Source organism: Myotis lucifugus, unplaced genomic scaffold, assembly GCF_000147115.1.
Source record: "Myotis lucifugus unplaced genomic scaffold, Myoluc2.0 scaffold_10, whole genome shotgun sequence".
Lineage (NCBI taxonomy): Eukaryota > Metazoa > Chordata > Mammalia > Chiroptera > Vespertilionidae > Myotis > Myotis lucifugus.
In genome coordinates this window covers 10009068-10025573 of record NW_005871058.1, presented here as the reverse complement: position 1 = coordinate 10025573, position 16506 = coordinate 10009068, and the positions used below count along the sequence as shown (strand labels likewise).

General features: G+C 38.1%; 1 protein-coding gene across 1 annotated transcript in view; it reads left to right on the top strand.

Annotated features, from left to right (window-relative positions):
• CLEC1A (C-type lectin domain family 1 member A) overlaps positions 1-14762 on the top strand; it is an 18932-nt gene extending 4170 nt beyond the window's left edge. Inside the window, exons 2-6 of the mRNA XM_006084233.3 lie at positions 7952-8050; positions 9533-9709; positions 11499-11650; positions 12980-13098; positions 13623-14762. Of these exons, the coding sequence (XP_006084295.1) occupies positions 7952-8050; positions 9533-9709; positions 11499-11650; positions 12980-13098; positions 13623-13782 (707 nt within the window). The 3' untranslated portion in view covers positions 13783-14762. The remainder of the gene's footprint in view (positions 1-7951; positions 8051-9532; positions 9710-11498; positions 11651-12979; positions 13099-13622) is intronic.
• The last annotated feature ends 1744 nt before the right edge of the window (positions 14763-16506 follow it).

The following is a 16506-nucleotide window of genomic DNA, read 5'->3' as shown; positions in this document are numbered from 1 at the left end:
AAATTGGCAGTCGGACATCCCCGAGGTCCCAGATTAGAGAAGGTGCAGGCCAGGCTGAGGGCCACCAACCCCTCCTTCCCTCTGCATGAATTTTGTGCACCAGGCCACTAGTATACAGTAGGTAAATTGGAAGTAAGGATTCTGAGCTACATATTTATGTGAAAATTGTCAACATTTAGGTAGGAATTACTAGTAAACTTTCTGAAAATGAGTGATATCACTGAGGAAGAGAATGTTAAATGAAAAGACAAAAAGAAAGTGAGAAGAAGAATGCCAATGAGAGAATTTTAGGGAATACAATATTGAGGGGAAGGATGAGCAAGAGATTTCAATAAGAGCTACTAAGAATGAATGGTAGACAGTGGTAGAAGTGGACCAGGAGAGAGAGTCATCTAGGAAGCCAAAAGACAGTAACTTCAAAAGAAATGAAAAAGTCAACAATAGTGAATAGTGAATTTTAAAAATAATAATGAATGCTGCCGAGAGTTCAAGTAAGAGGAGTGCTAAAAACAATGTATTGTTTTAACAATAAGAAGGAAACTAGATTATTGCTATTTTTTAATAGCATGAGTATGAAAGCAACTAGTAGGTAAGTAGGAAAATAAATATTTGTCATTTTCCCATTTTTAAAAATGTTTTCTCTTCTTTTATGAGGAGCCTAGATGTAAAGAGAAAAAATAAAGTGTTAGAGCTGAGTATTATGGGATTGCATGAATACTTTTAAAAAATTATTCTTAAGGTGTAGGAGATTCTAATTCAATTTTAGCTTGAAAAAATACAGTTGGAATACTTCACAGTAAGAATATACTAGAGAGAGAGCAAATGAAATAACTGATAATCCAAAATGCCTGCTGAAGATTAAATATAATCCAACAAAAGACTCTGAAAACCTATTTTGGTTTAAGGAAAAAAATTATTGATAAATTCAAGTTTCACTTTTCCTTATTCATATTAATTACAATATTCTCCAATTTGTCTTAGGCTTTTAGCTTTATTTTCTCATCTCCAACATAACCCCTTCCTTGAAGAGTTATGGCATAAATCACATCTAATCAATTCAATAAAACTTTAATGCATACCTACTCAATATGAAGCCTTATTCGTGGGGTCCCTGAGCCTGGCATGAGGGAATCAGGCTGAAACCGGCAATCGACATCCCCCGAGGGGTCCTGGAGTGCGAGAGGGCACTCTGCAAAGTTGCTGTCCTTTGGCAGCTCTTGCATTGAGTGTCTGCCCTCTGGTGGTCAGTGTGAGTCATAGCTACCAGGCGGTCAGGTGGTCGGGCAGGTGGCTGATCACTCAGGCTTATATATATATACACTAGAGGCCCAATGCATGAAATTTGTGCAAGAGTAGGCCTTCCTTCCCCCAGCTGCAGGCACCAGCTTCCCTCTGGCACCCAGGACCCAGGCTTCCCTCATAGCCCTGGCTTCATCCAGAAGGCTGTCCGGAAGGACTTCTGGAAGGACATCTGGTCTAATTAGCATATTACGCTTTTATTATTATAGATAGATGTTATGTAGTGCTATGGAATATACGTAGGAGGCCACAAAAGCAAATAGGCATGAATAACTTACTGTGTTATTCATGAGCATATTTTTGAAGGAGGTGACATTTGATCTGGTCTGTAAGGTTGAATCCAAGTTTTGCAGGTAGAGCAAGATGAGGCACTGGGTGGCTTTTCCATTGTGAATACCACATGTGCAAAGGTAAAAACAGAGAGGGAAGGAACTAGCTTGGTGCAGTGTGTTAATGGTTAAAATTAAGAATGACAAGAGTTCAGAGGGAAAAGTTGAAGTGTTAGTTTTGGATTGGAATTTAGATCAGGATAAGATAATTTTGGAAATTATCAATAGTGTGAAACATGGTGACAAGGTAGACTATGGGGAATGTTAGTCCTTGAAGGGAGGGGTGTATGAGGGAGATCTGGGAAGATATGGCAAAATGTAGGATGAGATCCCACTATGCAGGGGTTTATAGAGTATGCTAAGAAACTTTGTTTCTTAAAGAAGATATTATACTTATACTTTATAAAGTTCACTTTGGTGATAGAGTAAAAATGTATTATTTAAAGTGCCTCTTATTGAGATATTTCACAATATAGAAGTGGAAATTTACAAGTGATAAAACTCTAGAGTCTTTCTATGATTCCATATGGAACTGCCATATAAGGCAAATATTAATGTGAGGCTTGTTGGGAGGATAAGAAAATGATTTAAAACATCAGCTCTGACCCTAGCCAGTTTGGCTCAGTGGATAGAGCATCAGCCTGTGGACTGAAGGGTCAAGGGTTCAATTCAGCTGAAGGGCATGTACCTCAGTTCCAGGCTCAAACCCTAGGTGTAAGAAGCAACCAATTGATGTGTCTCTCACATTGATGTTTCTCTCTCTCTGTCTCTCCCCCTCCCTTCTACTCTCTCTAAAATAATCAATGGAAAAATATCCTAGGTGAGGATGAACTAAAAAACAACAAAAAAACAAAGCAAAACAACAGCAACAAAAGAACATTCAGCTCTAGAACAAGAGTACTTAGAGTGTACTTCTGGCTCCATCACTTACTAGCTGCTCAACCCCAAGCAACGAAGTAACTCCCCCGCACTTCAGGCTTCTTATCCAAATAAAGGAAACATGCATTCTGATGAACCATGAAAAGTGCTCTCAGCCCACAGAGCCTTGAGCGCTCTCCCATGGGGGGCTTACTATGTGCCACATGTGAAAATTAAGGAAACAAGAAGTTGCTAAAAAAAAACAAAAACCAACACTTAAAATTTAAAAATTTTAAAGCTATAATCAAAGATCAGGTATGAGCTAGCAATAACTGAAAAATGTTGAAAAGAACAGTGACCTAAAGGATGAGATATGTATTTCCTGAAATATTCAGTGTCACCAGTTTAGCCCATTTCTCTGTGAGTCCTGGTTCACAGGGACGTATGCAGTGTGGTGTTAGGCACGACCATATAATCCTGGCTCTGCCACTAGTTTGCAATGTGGCTTTGAGCACATTTCTGAATTCTCTTTGTCTCTTCCAGCTTTTATGATCCCTTTCATTTTGGAAGCATACTAATAGATTAATTTAGTAATGTCTGTTTCATTTTTTTTATAGACCCAAGGAATGGAGGTGTATAAAATGTCCCCTCTCTGATGCCCGATGAAGAGTAACTTGCTTGGTGTGACAACTCTCTTCATCCACAAAGTTTCTTATAACTACAAAGAAATTTGTGTTCAGAATTTGACCTTAGCACCATAGCCTTTTATAGAATAGTTATAGTAAGAGGATACAGGAAAGGCTGTTTTTTTTCTATATATATCTTATTATTCCTAGGGATGTTTATATCATTCCTTGGCCTGTCCACACCTTTTTCTAAACATGCCTCAGGAGACGGCATCGGAGTTCTCTTCCAAAAATTAGAGAGACAATGAAGCCAAGCCAAACCCAAGCAACTCCAAGCAGCTTATTTTTCTTAGTTTAGGGTGGGAGTGATCCCTCGAGAGAGATCACATTATAAGCAGCACACTTGGATTAAAACGCAGGAATATTAAAACCATAGTTAGGAAAAAACACCTACAGGGACTGAGCGAAAAAGAAAAAGTGCAGCTTGCAACTTCATCGTCTCTCCATCATGAAGGTCTGGTTTCTTAGACGTGACTGTACCTGGTATAGAAACCCCCTAGGCCAGTGATGGCGAACCTATGACACGCGTGTCAGAGGTGACATGCGAACTCATTTTTTGGGTTGATTTTTCTTTGTTAAATGGCATTTAAATATATAAAATAAATATCAAAAATATAAGTCTTTGTTTTACTATGGTTGCAAATATCAAAAAATTTCTATATGTGACACGGCACCAGAGTTAAGTTAGGGTTTTTCAAAATGCTGACACGCTGAGCTCAAAAGGTTCGCCATCACTGCCCTAGGGTTTTCTTTCTCTGGGTCTTTAGATAGAACAGGAAGCTATTTTAAATACTGAGGGAGAAAAAAAGTTGAAGGGAAGAAGGAAAGAAGAGAGAGGGAGGGAGAGAATGGGTGAGGGAGAAAGAGAAAGAGAGAAGAGTCAGAGTAGAAATATTTCCAAATGATCAGGGAAAGATGATTCCTTTGAAATGAAATTATATATATATATATATATATATACATATATATATATATATATCATATGACAGTAATTGAGCTTATTTCAACTGATGTCTCTGTGCTAAAAGAACAATAATCTTTTCCAAAAAGGAGCTTACTTTCTACTGGGGTTTGACAGATATAAACCAAAAGAAGTAAGATATGTAATATATCTGATGGTAATAAGAGATGTGGAGAAAAACAAAGCTAACATGGTATTTGGTCCACATATGCACTTGTTTCTCTGGAATCTAGAAACACCCACCTGGTTGATGTTCCTTGGCGATATAGAACTTTAAAAAGACAAGGTTTTGGAGAATTTGTTTAGACTTGTTCTTTTATGCTCTGCTGCTCTGAGATACTCCTAATGACAATGCCTTGAGAAATCAGCAATTTCCAGGAAAACTTAGATCAAAGCACACAGGCCAGATCTCAGATCTGTTCATGATTCAGAATCTCACATGTCAATGGCTAGAAGCCAGTACAGCTAGGAGATGAATTTAGCTGAGTCTGCCCTCTGCTGACAGAAAGGTTGCTGAAAAGTCAGTTGATTTTTAAAAAGTCAATCTGTAAGGTTTAACTTTAGATAATCTTCCGTGCCTTTGTAAAATTTATGTAGTTTAAGAAATAGTATTTTTTTTTTATAATTTCACTCTTCATTCATTTACTCATTAAATATGTATCCAGCCCTAATGTGCCAGGCGCTATTTTCAGTACTAGAAATACACTGGTGAACAAGATAGACAAGATCACTTTTTAAGTGGAGTATACATTTAAGGGGGAGGAGATAGAGAAAAACAAACAAATCCATGAAAATAACACCTATTAATCTTAGTTTTAAAAATCAGACACAATAGGGTAGTGTGCTAGAGATGGATGCATGGACATCTACTAAGGAAGTGCCATTTAAACTGAAAGCTGAATACCAGGAAGTAGCCTACCAATAAATTCACCTGAGGATTAATTACCGCTGGGGTAGAGGCAGAGCTAACACAAAGGCACTGTGACAAGCTTGTTTTTTTCAAGGATAAACAGAGGCCACTGGAGTAGAGCATTTGCCTGAGGGCTGAGTAGTACAAAAATGATGAGTCATGTAGGGTCTAGATCAGTGGTTCTCAACCTTCCTAATGCCACGACCCTTTAATACAGTTCCTCATGTTGTGGTGACCTCCAACCATAAAATTATTTTTGTTGCTACTTCATAACTGTAATTTTGGTACTGTTATGAATCGTAATGTAAATATCTATTATGCAGGATGTATTTGCATTGTTACAAATTGAACATAATTAAAGCATAGTGAGTAATCACAAAAACAATATGTAATTATATATTCAATATGTGTTTTCCGATGGTCTTAGGCGACCCCTGTGAAAGGGTCGTTCAACCCCCAAAGGGGTCTCGACCCACAGGTTGAGAACCGCTGATCTAGATGAAAAAGGCTCTTATAGAATTTTATTCTAAGTGCAATAAAGGTATTGGAAGTGTTTTAAGTCTGGAAGTACCATAATCAAATTTCCATTTTTTTTAAAAAGAGCAATCTGAGTCTTTATGAAAAAGACTTGGATTTTATTCAACTTGTAATGCAAGCTATTGAAAGTTTTTTATGACGGAGATGACTACTAAGAGAAATTAAGATTCACATTTTAAAATATATCAATGTCTGCTCCTTTATTTTTACTTAATTTCCCAACTAGATTTTAAGTTCCAAAGGATAGTGATGATATTTTCTATTTCTATACATCTTTACCACTTATCATTCCCTATTTGGAAATAATGTTTGGTACAAATTTCTGTACGTAGAATAAATTCTGTAGAGGAATTTTCTAAAGAGGAAATGAAATTATGTTTCTTTAATCTTTTTGTTTTAGAACCTGACTTGAATTCTTGATGAAGTGAAACTCACAAGTCATAAAGAGATGAGTTTGTTTTAGGGTTTCTCTCTCCCTTTGTTTCATTTTAATCACAATGCTAGATGCTACCTGCACCTTATCAGGGAGTCTTCTTTGTCAGATTCATAGGTTCATTCAGATTGATAGCTGATCGCATTAGGTGACAGATTTACTTCCCCTAAGCAGAGCCCCTAAAATTACCACATGGTAAACTTGTGGGGGTGTGGACAAGGGATGTTGTCTATAAGCTTTTTATTACTTAACTAGAGGCCCGGTGCATGAAATTAATGCACAGATGGGGTCCCTAGGCCTGGCCGGTGATCAGGGCCGATTGGGGCCAGGCCTATCAGGGCCAGGCCGGAGAGGAGGCAACAGTCGCCAGGCTGTGTGTGGAAGGAATGGTTGCCAGACTCCGATGCTGCCATCATCAGCACCCTGCCACTGTGCAGTTCCCCGCCTTCACCCCTCCTTCCCTCGCCACCACACTGTCACCACAGCGGGTGTGTGGCAGGCTGATCAGGGCCTGCTGGCAGGGGGGAGATGGGGTGGGAGGTTGGCCACCAGCCGCAAGGAGGGAGCCAGCCCTCAGCTCCTCTGGGAAAGGGGCTGCGTCTGCCACCATCCATCCCCGGTTCCCTGTCGCAGCCCAGGGGCCAAGGGGAGGGACCACTGGGGGAGGTTGGCTGACCAGGGGAGGTTGGCTGTTGGAGCTCACTGACCACCAGGGGGCAGATCCTGCATTGAACATCTGCCCCCTGGTGGTCAGTGTGCATCATAGCTGTGCAGTCATTCAGCAGTGCAGTTGTTTTGGTAGCTTAGACTTTTATATATATAGACTAGAGGCTCGATGCACAAAATTTGTGCAAGGGGCTCAGCCCTCACAGCCCCAGTCAGCCCTAGCAGCCCCTTGCAGACTCAGCCTGCCCTTGCAGCCCCGGCTTTGTCTGGAAGGTCATCTGGAAGGTCATCCTTTACAGTTATTCTGCTGTTCAGTCTAATTAACATATTAACTCTTTATTATATAGGATTAGCTCAAAATTGAGATAGCTTGGATCTATCCTTGAGAAATTGATGATCATGTTCCTTTTTCTTTTCTTTTTTTAAAAAATATGTTTTTGATTTTTATAGAGAAAGGAGGTAGAGGAAGAGAGATAGAGAAACACCGATGAGAGACAAAGATGATCGGCTGACTCCTGCACATGCCCTATTGGGAATTGGCCACAACCCAGGCATATGCCCTGACCAGAAATCTAACTGGCAACCCAACTGGCAACTTTTTGGTGCACTGTACGATGCTCAACTAACTGAACCACAGTGGCCAGGGCAATGATTTGTTTCTCTATAATCTATATTTGGAGAGCTATACATTGAAAGAACAAACAAAATCTTTACAAAAGAGGGACTTTCAACAAAGAAATCCCTAAAAGAAACAGTAAAATAATTTCTCATTACCGATATGCAATTTGTGTCTTGGAAGAAGCATATGAAACTTGGGAGGGATGGCATTTTGCAAAAGTGACAAAAAACTAATTTCATCTCTTCTTTGATGATGTAAAAAATTGTTCCTCCTTAAGGCATTTACATGAGATTCTGTTGTAACTCAAATTTTGATGAAAATAAAGTTATACAAACAAAGATATATAAAGATAATAGTAATGCATAACTTGATTCACTGCAAACTAAGACTGTGTGGGTGTGGGGGATAGAAATGGGTGGGGCTGGTAAAAAGAATCTAGCCAGGGAAAGCGAGGCTTGGCCTGGAGCATTACGATCATGTTTCTGAGGGCAGAAAGAATGTTATCTAGTCCCTGAGTACTGTTGTTCTGCAGGATTTGTTCTTGAACCAACTCCTCTCACTTGCTTGCAGCTGACATACATCCAAGAGAAAAAGAAACAAAAACACACGCACAAAAAAAACACACACCCTGTCTTTTCTTTTGTTCCCTGCAGAGCAGCCACCTCCCTCTTCAGCATGGCGTCCAGTGGCCTTGATCCTGATCATTTTGTGCCTGGTGCTGCTGATTGGCCTGGCAATACTGGGGTTTGTGTGTAAGTCTGCACTCTGACTTGGGGGAGGAGGATCCTGGCTTCAAGGTTTGTCTAGGATGAGAAATATTTGTTATGATATTTATTTATTTATTTATTTATTTATTTATTTTTACTTCTAGAGCCTGTGAATAAATTCAATGTACCTTGTTCTAAAGTACCTACTTAAATAGTGAGCAGTGGAAGAAACATTAAAATACAGAAATCAATTGCTAGCTAGATTTTTTTTTCTTTATTGATCAAGGTATTACAAATGTGTCCTTATCCCCCGATTGTCCCCACATCCCCCCAGCTGGCTAGATTTTTTTTTTTATGTTCTGTTTGAGATAAAAAGTTTTTGTTTAAATATGCCAATATTTAAAATCAACTATTATTAATAAATGCATGCTTCAGCTTCTTCCATTTCACAAAAGGTTTGAGGCAATCGTTTTCATCGTTAGCATGCCTGGCTCAGTGGGCTAATACAGAGGGAAGAGATTTCATTTATATCCCACCCCCACAATATAAGGAGAAAGACCAGGTCTTTAATCACTGCAATATTTTTCAAAAGGTCCAGGAAGTTATACTATCACTTTGTGAAAATCTATGAAAATCAAAAAAGGAAAATGCATGCATAAAATTTTTTAAATTTCAAGCTAGTAAGGACAAGTTCAAAAACTTAAAAAAAGGAAGTGGACACATTTGCTTCATCAGATCATTACAGCAATGTTCCCTAAAACAGTTGAAAAAAGTGGTTCAAAATAAAAGGTTACATTGATGAGCAGGTTTTAATGTAAAAAAAAAAATTTACAGGAAATTTGCAAACTTTTGCCATCTTAAATTTTAAAATAAAAAAGTAGTTTCTGCCCTGATCCCAAAATTTCTACTTTATTTTGATCTAACTATTGTTTTGCAACCACCATTCTTTTTAAGGATATAAAGCAACTTCTATGATTCATAAAGGATTTCTTTTTCATAAAGGATTTTTGCATTTAGATTTAGAAGCCTGGAGTTTAAACCTGAGTGTTGAACATTTTAATCAAATGATAGTAACTTATTCTTACTGAGTCAAACCACAAATGTATACAAACATAGAAATTATAATATGACCATTTTAATGTCCGAATGAGATAATGTATGGTACATTGTCGATGCTCAATATAATGAACAAAGGATAAATGGATTTGTGGGTTTAGGTTGAGTAATAATTTTAGAATATACAAAAATATTTATTAAACAGTAACTATGGTTAAGGAATTTATTCCTGAAGTTAGAAATTGTTACTATGACTCCATATTTTCTGATAAGGAAACAGACTTGGAGAAGTTAACTTGCCCACAGAAATGCAATTTATTATTTACCACAGTCGAAAATTGAATATAGGTAATAAGAGATCTCAGAGCCTGCGATTATGAACAAGATACTGTTTTGTCTTTCCCATATGTAGAAAATAGACATGGAAATAAAGAAATAAACTGTCCAGTCTGACTTGGTAACTTGGCTTAGTTTTTCAGTTCTACCAGTTCTCCAATACTCAGAAAGACAGCATTAATAAACTGGAAGAAAGATCGGGGAATCTCTCCCAACACCTGCAATCTCTCCAAGCCCAGAACAGGAAGCTCGTAGAAACTCTGCAGCAGGTGGTTGAAAAATACTGTCGTGAGCTTTATAACAAAACTGGAGGTGAGTCCTGATCACTGAGCTCTCCTACCCTCAGGATATCTGTCACTATAGGGCTGACTTTCCCATCAGTGGATCTGGGAACCAATATATTAATTAATTGGGTATATTATTTAATTAGTTGTCTAGCAAACTTAATAGTTTGGGCATCCAGATCATGTCCAATTATTGGAATCATTTAGCTCAAATACATCTGTGTTACAACACATGAAGGGATTCTTGAAATTCAGACATTTTAGACAATGCAAGAGGCCTAAGAAGTGAATATAACTGCATATTTAAGGAATAATAAGGAGCCTGTGTACCTGGACCAGAGTGAGTGAGTAGAAGACTAATAGAAGATGAGGTCAAGATTATTTATGGCTTAGGGGACATTGTAAGGGATTTGGCTTCCATTTGGAGCACAAGGAGAATTCATCACAGGATCTTGAGCATAGGAAATACATGTCTGACATGAATTTTAAAAGGCTCATTCTGCAAATATGTTGAATTCACGCAGGAAGAGGGAAGGAGAGAAACAGAGAAATCATGTAAGAGATGGCTATTGCAGTAATCCAGGTAAGAGGATAATGGTGGCTCGAACTAGGATATGATCAGTGGAGATGAACGCATGATGTAATAAATGGGTTGTGAGAGAAATAAAGGAGTCAAAAATCTCCAGAGTTTTTGAGCAAAGCAACTAGAAGCATAGAGATGTGATCAAGTGAAATGGGGAAGAATTCTGTGGTTATAAAAGGGAAGGTTAGAAACCAGGAATGCCATTTTGGGCAGGTTGTATTTGAAATATAATCTAGATATCCAAGTGGAGATATGGATAGCCAGTTTGGTATACAAGAGATAAGGTCTAGGCCAGAAATACAAACTAACTTACAAAGAAATCTAAATTACTTATTTGTTTAAAACTTTGTTTTACCTTATGAAATATTTCTAATATACAGAAAAATACAAACAATAATATAATATCTATTTGTATTGACCACTCAAATTTCAACGTTTACATTTTGACACTGGATTGTCTTGAAAATAAAGACATTTTTATGGAATTATTGAGTTTCCATCTTACCATATACCAATAAGGGACTCGGTTACAGGTCCCCAACCCTCAGAGGCCAAGGCCATGTTCCCACATAGATATAGCTGTCAGGGCTTGGTTCCTATATTTACAACCACTACCCCCGGTAGTTCATCTCATCCTTGACCTCCGTACTTAATTCTCTAACTTTGATGCCCATCTTAACGTCTGATAACGAATATTTACCATTTTAATTCATACTTGGCTAAGTATTTAAGCATTTTTTTTCTAAAATTTTATTTATTTGTGTTTAGAAGGAAAAAGAGTTCATACCCTATTGGTATATATTGCATTTAAAAAACCCATTTCCTATTATATAACAGGATTTTGAAGAAGAAAATTATTAAAACTTCAATTGTTTCTTAAGTAAAATGTATGTTGAGTTCCTGAACATATGAAAAGTTCTGTATGTATTGGACATCCTCTCTGTGTGCTAAATTGCATAGGGCAAGGAGCAAGGAAGTTCCAATCATTCATTGTTAGATTTCATATCCATGAAAGCAGGTAGTGTCTGTTTTAATTTCCACTGTATACTCAGGACCAATTATAATTCTAGGCATAGTGGGTGCTAGGTAAACATTTGTAGTTATCATTGCCTCGGCAAATAATATCTAAGAGAAAGGAAATTCATTCTTGGGTCATCAAATACTATATAATTTCAAGAGAGGCAAGAAAACAGACCTATGTAGAAAATAACATTAAAATTGGTTTCTTTCCAAGAACATAGATGTAGCCCTTGCCCAGAAAATTGGAAATGGCATGGGGACAAATGCTACCAGTTCTATAAAAAGAGCAAGAGTTGGCAGGACTGTGACTCTTTCTGTATTGCTGAAAACTCAACCATGCTGAAGATAAACACACAAGAAGTGCTGGTAAGGTCCTGAGTTTTGGTCAATGTTTGAAGTATTCTCAAAAAGATGTCTTTAAAGGAGAATCATCTAAGGAGTCAAGGTCCACAGATTCTCCCACTTATTTCAATCAGGAAGTTATATCAATTTATACATATATATGTGCATGTATTTAAAAGTATATGTATGATCCCTGGCTGGGTGGCTTAGGTGGTTAGAACATCATTCCCTACACCTAAAGGTTTTGTGTTTGATTCCCAGTCAGGGCACATTCCTAGGTTGCAGGTTTGATCCCTATTCAGGGAGCGTATGGGAGGCAACGGGTCAATGTTCCTCTCTTACATCAACGTTTCTCTCTCTCCCCCTTCCTCTTTCTCTAAAATCAACAAAAAAAATCCTCATGTGAGGATTAAGTATATAAATTTCTCTTTCTCCCCTTCCTAGTCTGACACATAAGTCATCTTCCAAGTTCTTCTTCTTTCTCCCTTTGGTCAGTTCCTTCTGCATGTATTTCTAAAAGTTACTTCCCCATTCCTGCATTTTTTTTCTTCCATTTCCCAGAATCACTTCACATCTCTTTGTAAATCTGCCTCCTGTATTTTTTTTTTATATGTGTCTTACCCTGTGACTTGAAAATAACAGGTCACTTTTAAGTCTTGGTTGATGTGCTTCTTTGTTTCAAAATATCAGTGTATCTCCCATGCACGAACAAATGAACTGACCTTAGCATAGATGCTTTCCTCTTAAATGAATTATTATCTATGTGAGGCAGGAGTCATGTCTTGTTCTCATATTAAAAGTGTTGGCTGGCACTACACATCTCTGTATAGATATCCTATCTGATAAAGAGGGAATATGCTAATTGACCCTCATGCCATCGCAAAGATGGCAGCGCCCACAGCCAATAGGAGGGAATATGCTAATTGACTGCCACACCCTCAAAGATGGCGGCGCCCACAGCCACAAGATGACTGCGCCCAGTCCCCTCAGCCTCACTGGGGTGGCAGGTGCACGGCAAGGCCAGAGTCTTTCAGTCCCCTCAGCCCCCCAGCAGCCCAGGGCCGGCCCTAGGAGCAGGCAAGCTTCGGATGGTGGCTGCCCAGCCGCCCAGGTAACCAGGGCCGGCTGAGGCTTGCACTGCCAGCAGTGGCAGCAGCAGAGGTGTGTGGGGGTGCCGACTTCCCCTGACCTCCGGGTTGCCTCCCTCCCCTAAGGGCTCCCGGACTGTGAGAGGGGGCAGGCCGGGCTGAGGGACTCCCCTCCCATGCATGAATTTTCATGCACCGGGCCTCTAGTATATATATGTGTTATAATATTTCTAAAAGCTGAACGTTTTCTTGTGTGCCTTTGCAGCAGTTTGCCATGCCTCAGAGCTACTCTGAGTTTTTCTACTCTTACTGGATAGGGCTGTCCCGCAACGGCAGTGACAAGCCCTGGCTGTGGGTGGATGGAGCACCTTACACTTCTGAACTGTAAGCCTTCAGAATATTTTGTGGGAAAGGCATGTAATAGAGTGTGTCAGGCCAACAAATTGGTTCAATGAGCATTAACTGAACATCTCCTTTGTATTGGATACTATGTTTGTAGAAGGATGTCCTGAGGCTGACAGATAAAAGTGTTAATAAAATTGTAGGAAATAGGAAATATACAACTTAATCATTTTTATCTTACAGTTAAATAAACTGAGTCATAGAGAAGGTAATTTTTCAGATGGCTGTAAGAGTACATGTTAAAGTTGGATTATAACATGTACCATAGTTTTAGATAGAAATAGTTTTTGTTGTTTTGGTTGACTTGATGCTTCAAAGAATGACCATGGAAATTGAGGGGTTGAAAAGAAAGTGGTTGTTGACTTTATCTTTCCAGTAAAATCATTCTGGGCATCTGTTCTATAATTGCATCAAGCTAGGAATATTTCCTATGTACTTTCTGAGTACTTAGTATTTATTTCTATAAATAAAATATAATAAAGTTAACTTTTTTTTCTTTTTTTAAGGTTTAAGATTAAAACAGATTTCACCAGTCCAGGAGACGGGGACTGTGTGACCATTCTCAGTGGAATGTTTTTCTCAAAGAACTGCGAAGAGTTGAGGCGGTGTGCGTGTGAAACAGTGGCGACCCCAGTCAAGTTAGAGAGACTCCCTTTGCGTCTGTGAATCATTCGTTACATGTAGGTGATTGACTCTCCACCTATGACTACAACTGTGTGCTCCCTCCCTTCAGAGAAATTGAAGATCAGACAAAAGTCATTCTCTTTATGTGCACTTGTAATGGTTTGGTTTCAAACTATCCTCTTTCATTTGATCCATGTTTATGTAACAATTCAACAAAAAGGCTTGAGCCACACAAAGTCAATGCAGAGGATATCTGAGACATAGGGAAATGGAGAAAAATCTGGAAAGGCAATTGCTCTAACCGGCATAAGAAGGATTTTCATATTTCCTGCTCAAGATCACCAGTACTTCTGAGCTTGGAAGTTTATGCACATATTCACCAGTCACAAAGAAGTCCTGATTACGTATCACCAACTGGCCCCTGAAATCCATGAGGTTGTTGGAATCCACCTTCTTGATTTTGAGATAACTTTCTAGTGTTGTTCTCTCTCAGCATCTAATACCATTTTTTGTTCCTATGTCGTCCTTTATACTTGGAGTGAGAAAGTTAAACAGAGAAACTAAATGTATGTAAGATCCTTTGCTCCAACAGCCAATTAGTCCAGGGGAAATTAGGAATCATTTCTTACACTGAGCTAACAAATACAAAGCTAATTCATTTGGTTTGCTTAAGTTCATATTTTTTTTCCATCTCAGTTTCTCGATAGAGCCCCCAACTTCTCTGGCTAATTCTCTTTATTAGAATCTTAACTTATTACAAACATATCTCTCCATGTCTATTTAAGATTCCAATGATTGTCTCCTAAGAATTTCTTCTAGGATAGAAATAGCCTCAACTTGGTTCCATATCAGAATTACTATCCCTGATGCTCCTTTCAGAGAGATTGACAACCAGAACAAAAGTCAGTCTGTTTATGTGCATCTGGAATAGTTTAGTTTCAGTTCCTATTTTCTTCCATTTGATCCATGTTTATACCTTTCAGGTACTGGAGATTTAATAATAATAAACAATGTGAAGTGTGTGTGTGTGTGATTTTGAATGAATTTGTGACTTGGGGGAAAAGTCAGTGTGAAAATGCTCTTCAAAATATGATAGAAGTGTTTTGATTGCGCCTTATGAGACATTGTATGGGTTCTACAAGAGTACTGATTATTTGATTATTTGAGAAAATAAGAAGTCTTTGAGATGCATTCTGTCTTCCAAAGAATGGTTTTAAGACTTTTGTAAAAAATGAAATCCTTTGAAGCAAATTTGTCATCAACACGTGGCTCAAGGTGAGTAAACCGAATTGCAGCGGGGCAAGTTATCTGATCAGGTCATGGGAAGTGAGACTGTGACATACATAATTGGGTTTGTGTGGAGGTGTCCCTTTCTCAGGATGACAATACGCACAGCCATACAGGGGTCATTGCAAAGAACACCATCATACACCCTGACTTCATTTGTTTACAGGTATCCATTTTAGGGCATTAACACTAGAAAGGATAATTTATTATAAATCTTTATTTTTCAACAGTGGAAACTGGAATTCTTCAGTTTTATTTTCAGTAAACATCTATCTTATGATGAAATGACATGAAGTTTCCAAACATATGATAAAGAGAACATTTCTGTGTTAATTTTCATAAGACCGTGTCACCTATCAATTACCAATTACAGATTTTCTGTCTATTGGCTAGAAAAATTCTCCAGTGTTCAACAAATTTTGATTTATTGTGTTGTGCAAGAACTGTACTTGTGATCATAAAATGAAAATTTTTAGATCTCTTTGTTTTATTATTGCAAAATCACTTTATTTCAAGAAGTTTATTTTGTTAAGTATAAAATGAAGATATTTATAATTTCTTTACGGTATTATTATTATTAGCTGAAATGAGGTAAATGTGAAGTCACGTCCACAATCTAAATTGTAATATAAAATTTAAGGGATATTAAAAATATGCAAAAAGAGGGAAAAGGGATTTAGTGGTTATTTTAAAATAAAGAGGAGCACAAACCAGCATAAGCAACCTTCTCTGCAGACCTGCATTAATGAACACATTGTAGAAAGGCACCGGCATTGGGGAGCTGTGGCTATTACCAACTATTTTCCACGATGAGTGCAGATATTTAATGCACGCAGGTAATGTCGTAAGCACATAATATGAAATGTGGATTAGACCTTTAGTTAGGCAGTTAAGTGTTATTTAAATCTTGCTACGACAGCAAGAAAATTCCGTTAATATGAGGAAATCAAATGACTTTGTGGACTAACTTGTAAAATAGAGACAGGGCACGCAAGTTTTGACCCGTGTTCAGGGTTGGATGACAAAAGTCTCTTTAGATGACATTGCTTTAAAAAGTGTACCTGCCTGGAAGGTGGGTGTTGAATAGTATTCTATCTCCAAATCTGCAACCTAAGGGGAAGTATCACTTTAGTGAAGAAGGAAAATAAAATAAAAGCATTTGTTTGACATTGTGGGCTGTTCTTGAGCTATTTCCCTCTGTCTTTGCCCTCAATAACCCCCTCATCTGTACAGTAAAGCCCACAATACTGATCACAATATGAGCAAATATTTCAAAAAACAGAAAAGGAGTATGGCACAACATTCTCTCCACACTTTAAAACAATTTTAAACATAACCCTGGCCAGGTAGCTCAAATGGTTAGAGCATCATCCCGATATGCCAAGGTTGAGGGTTTAATCCCTGATCAGGGCACATACAAGAACAACCAGTGAATGCACAAATAAAGTGGAACAGCAAATTGATGTTTTTCTCTCTCTC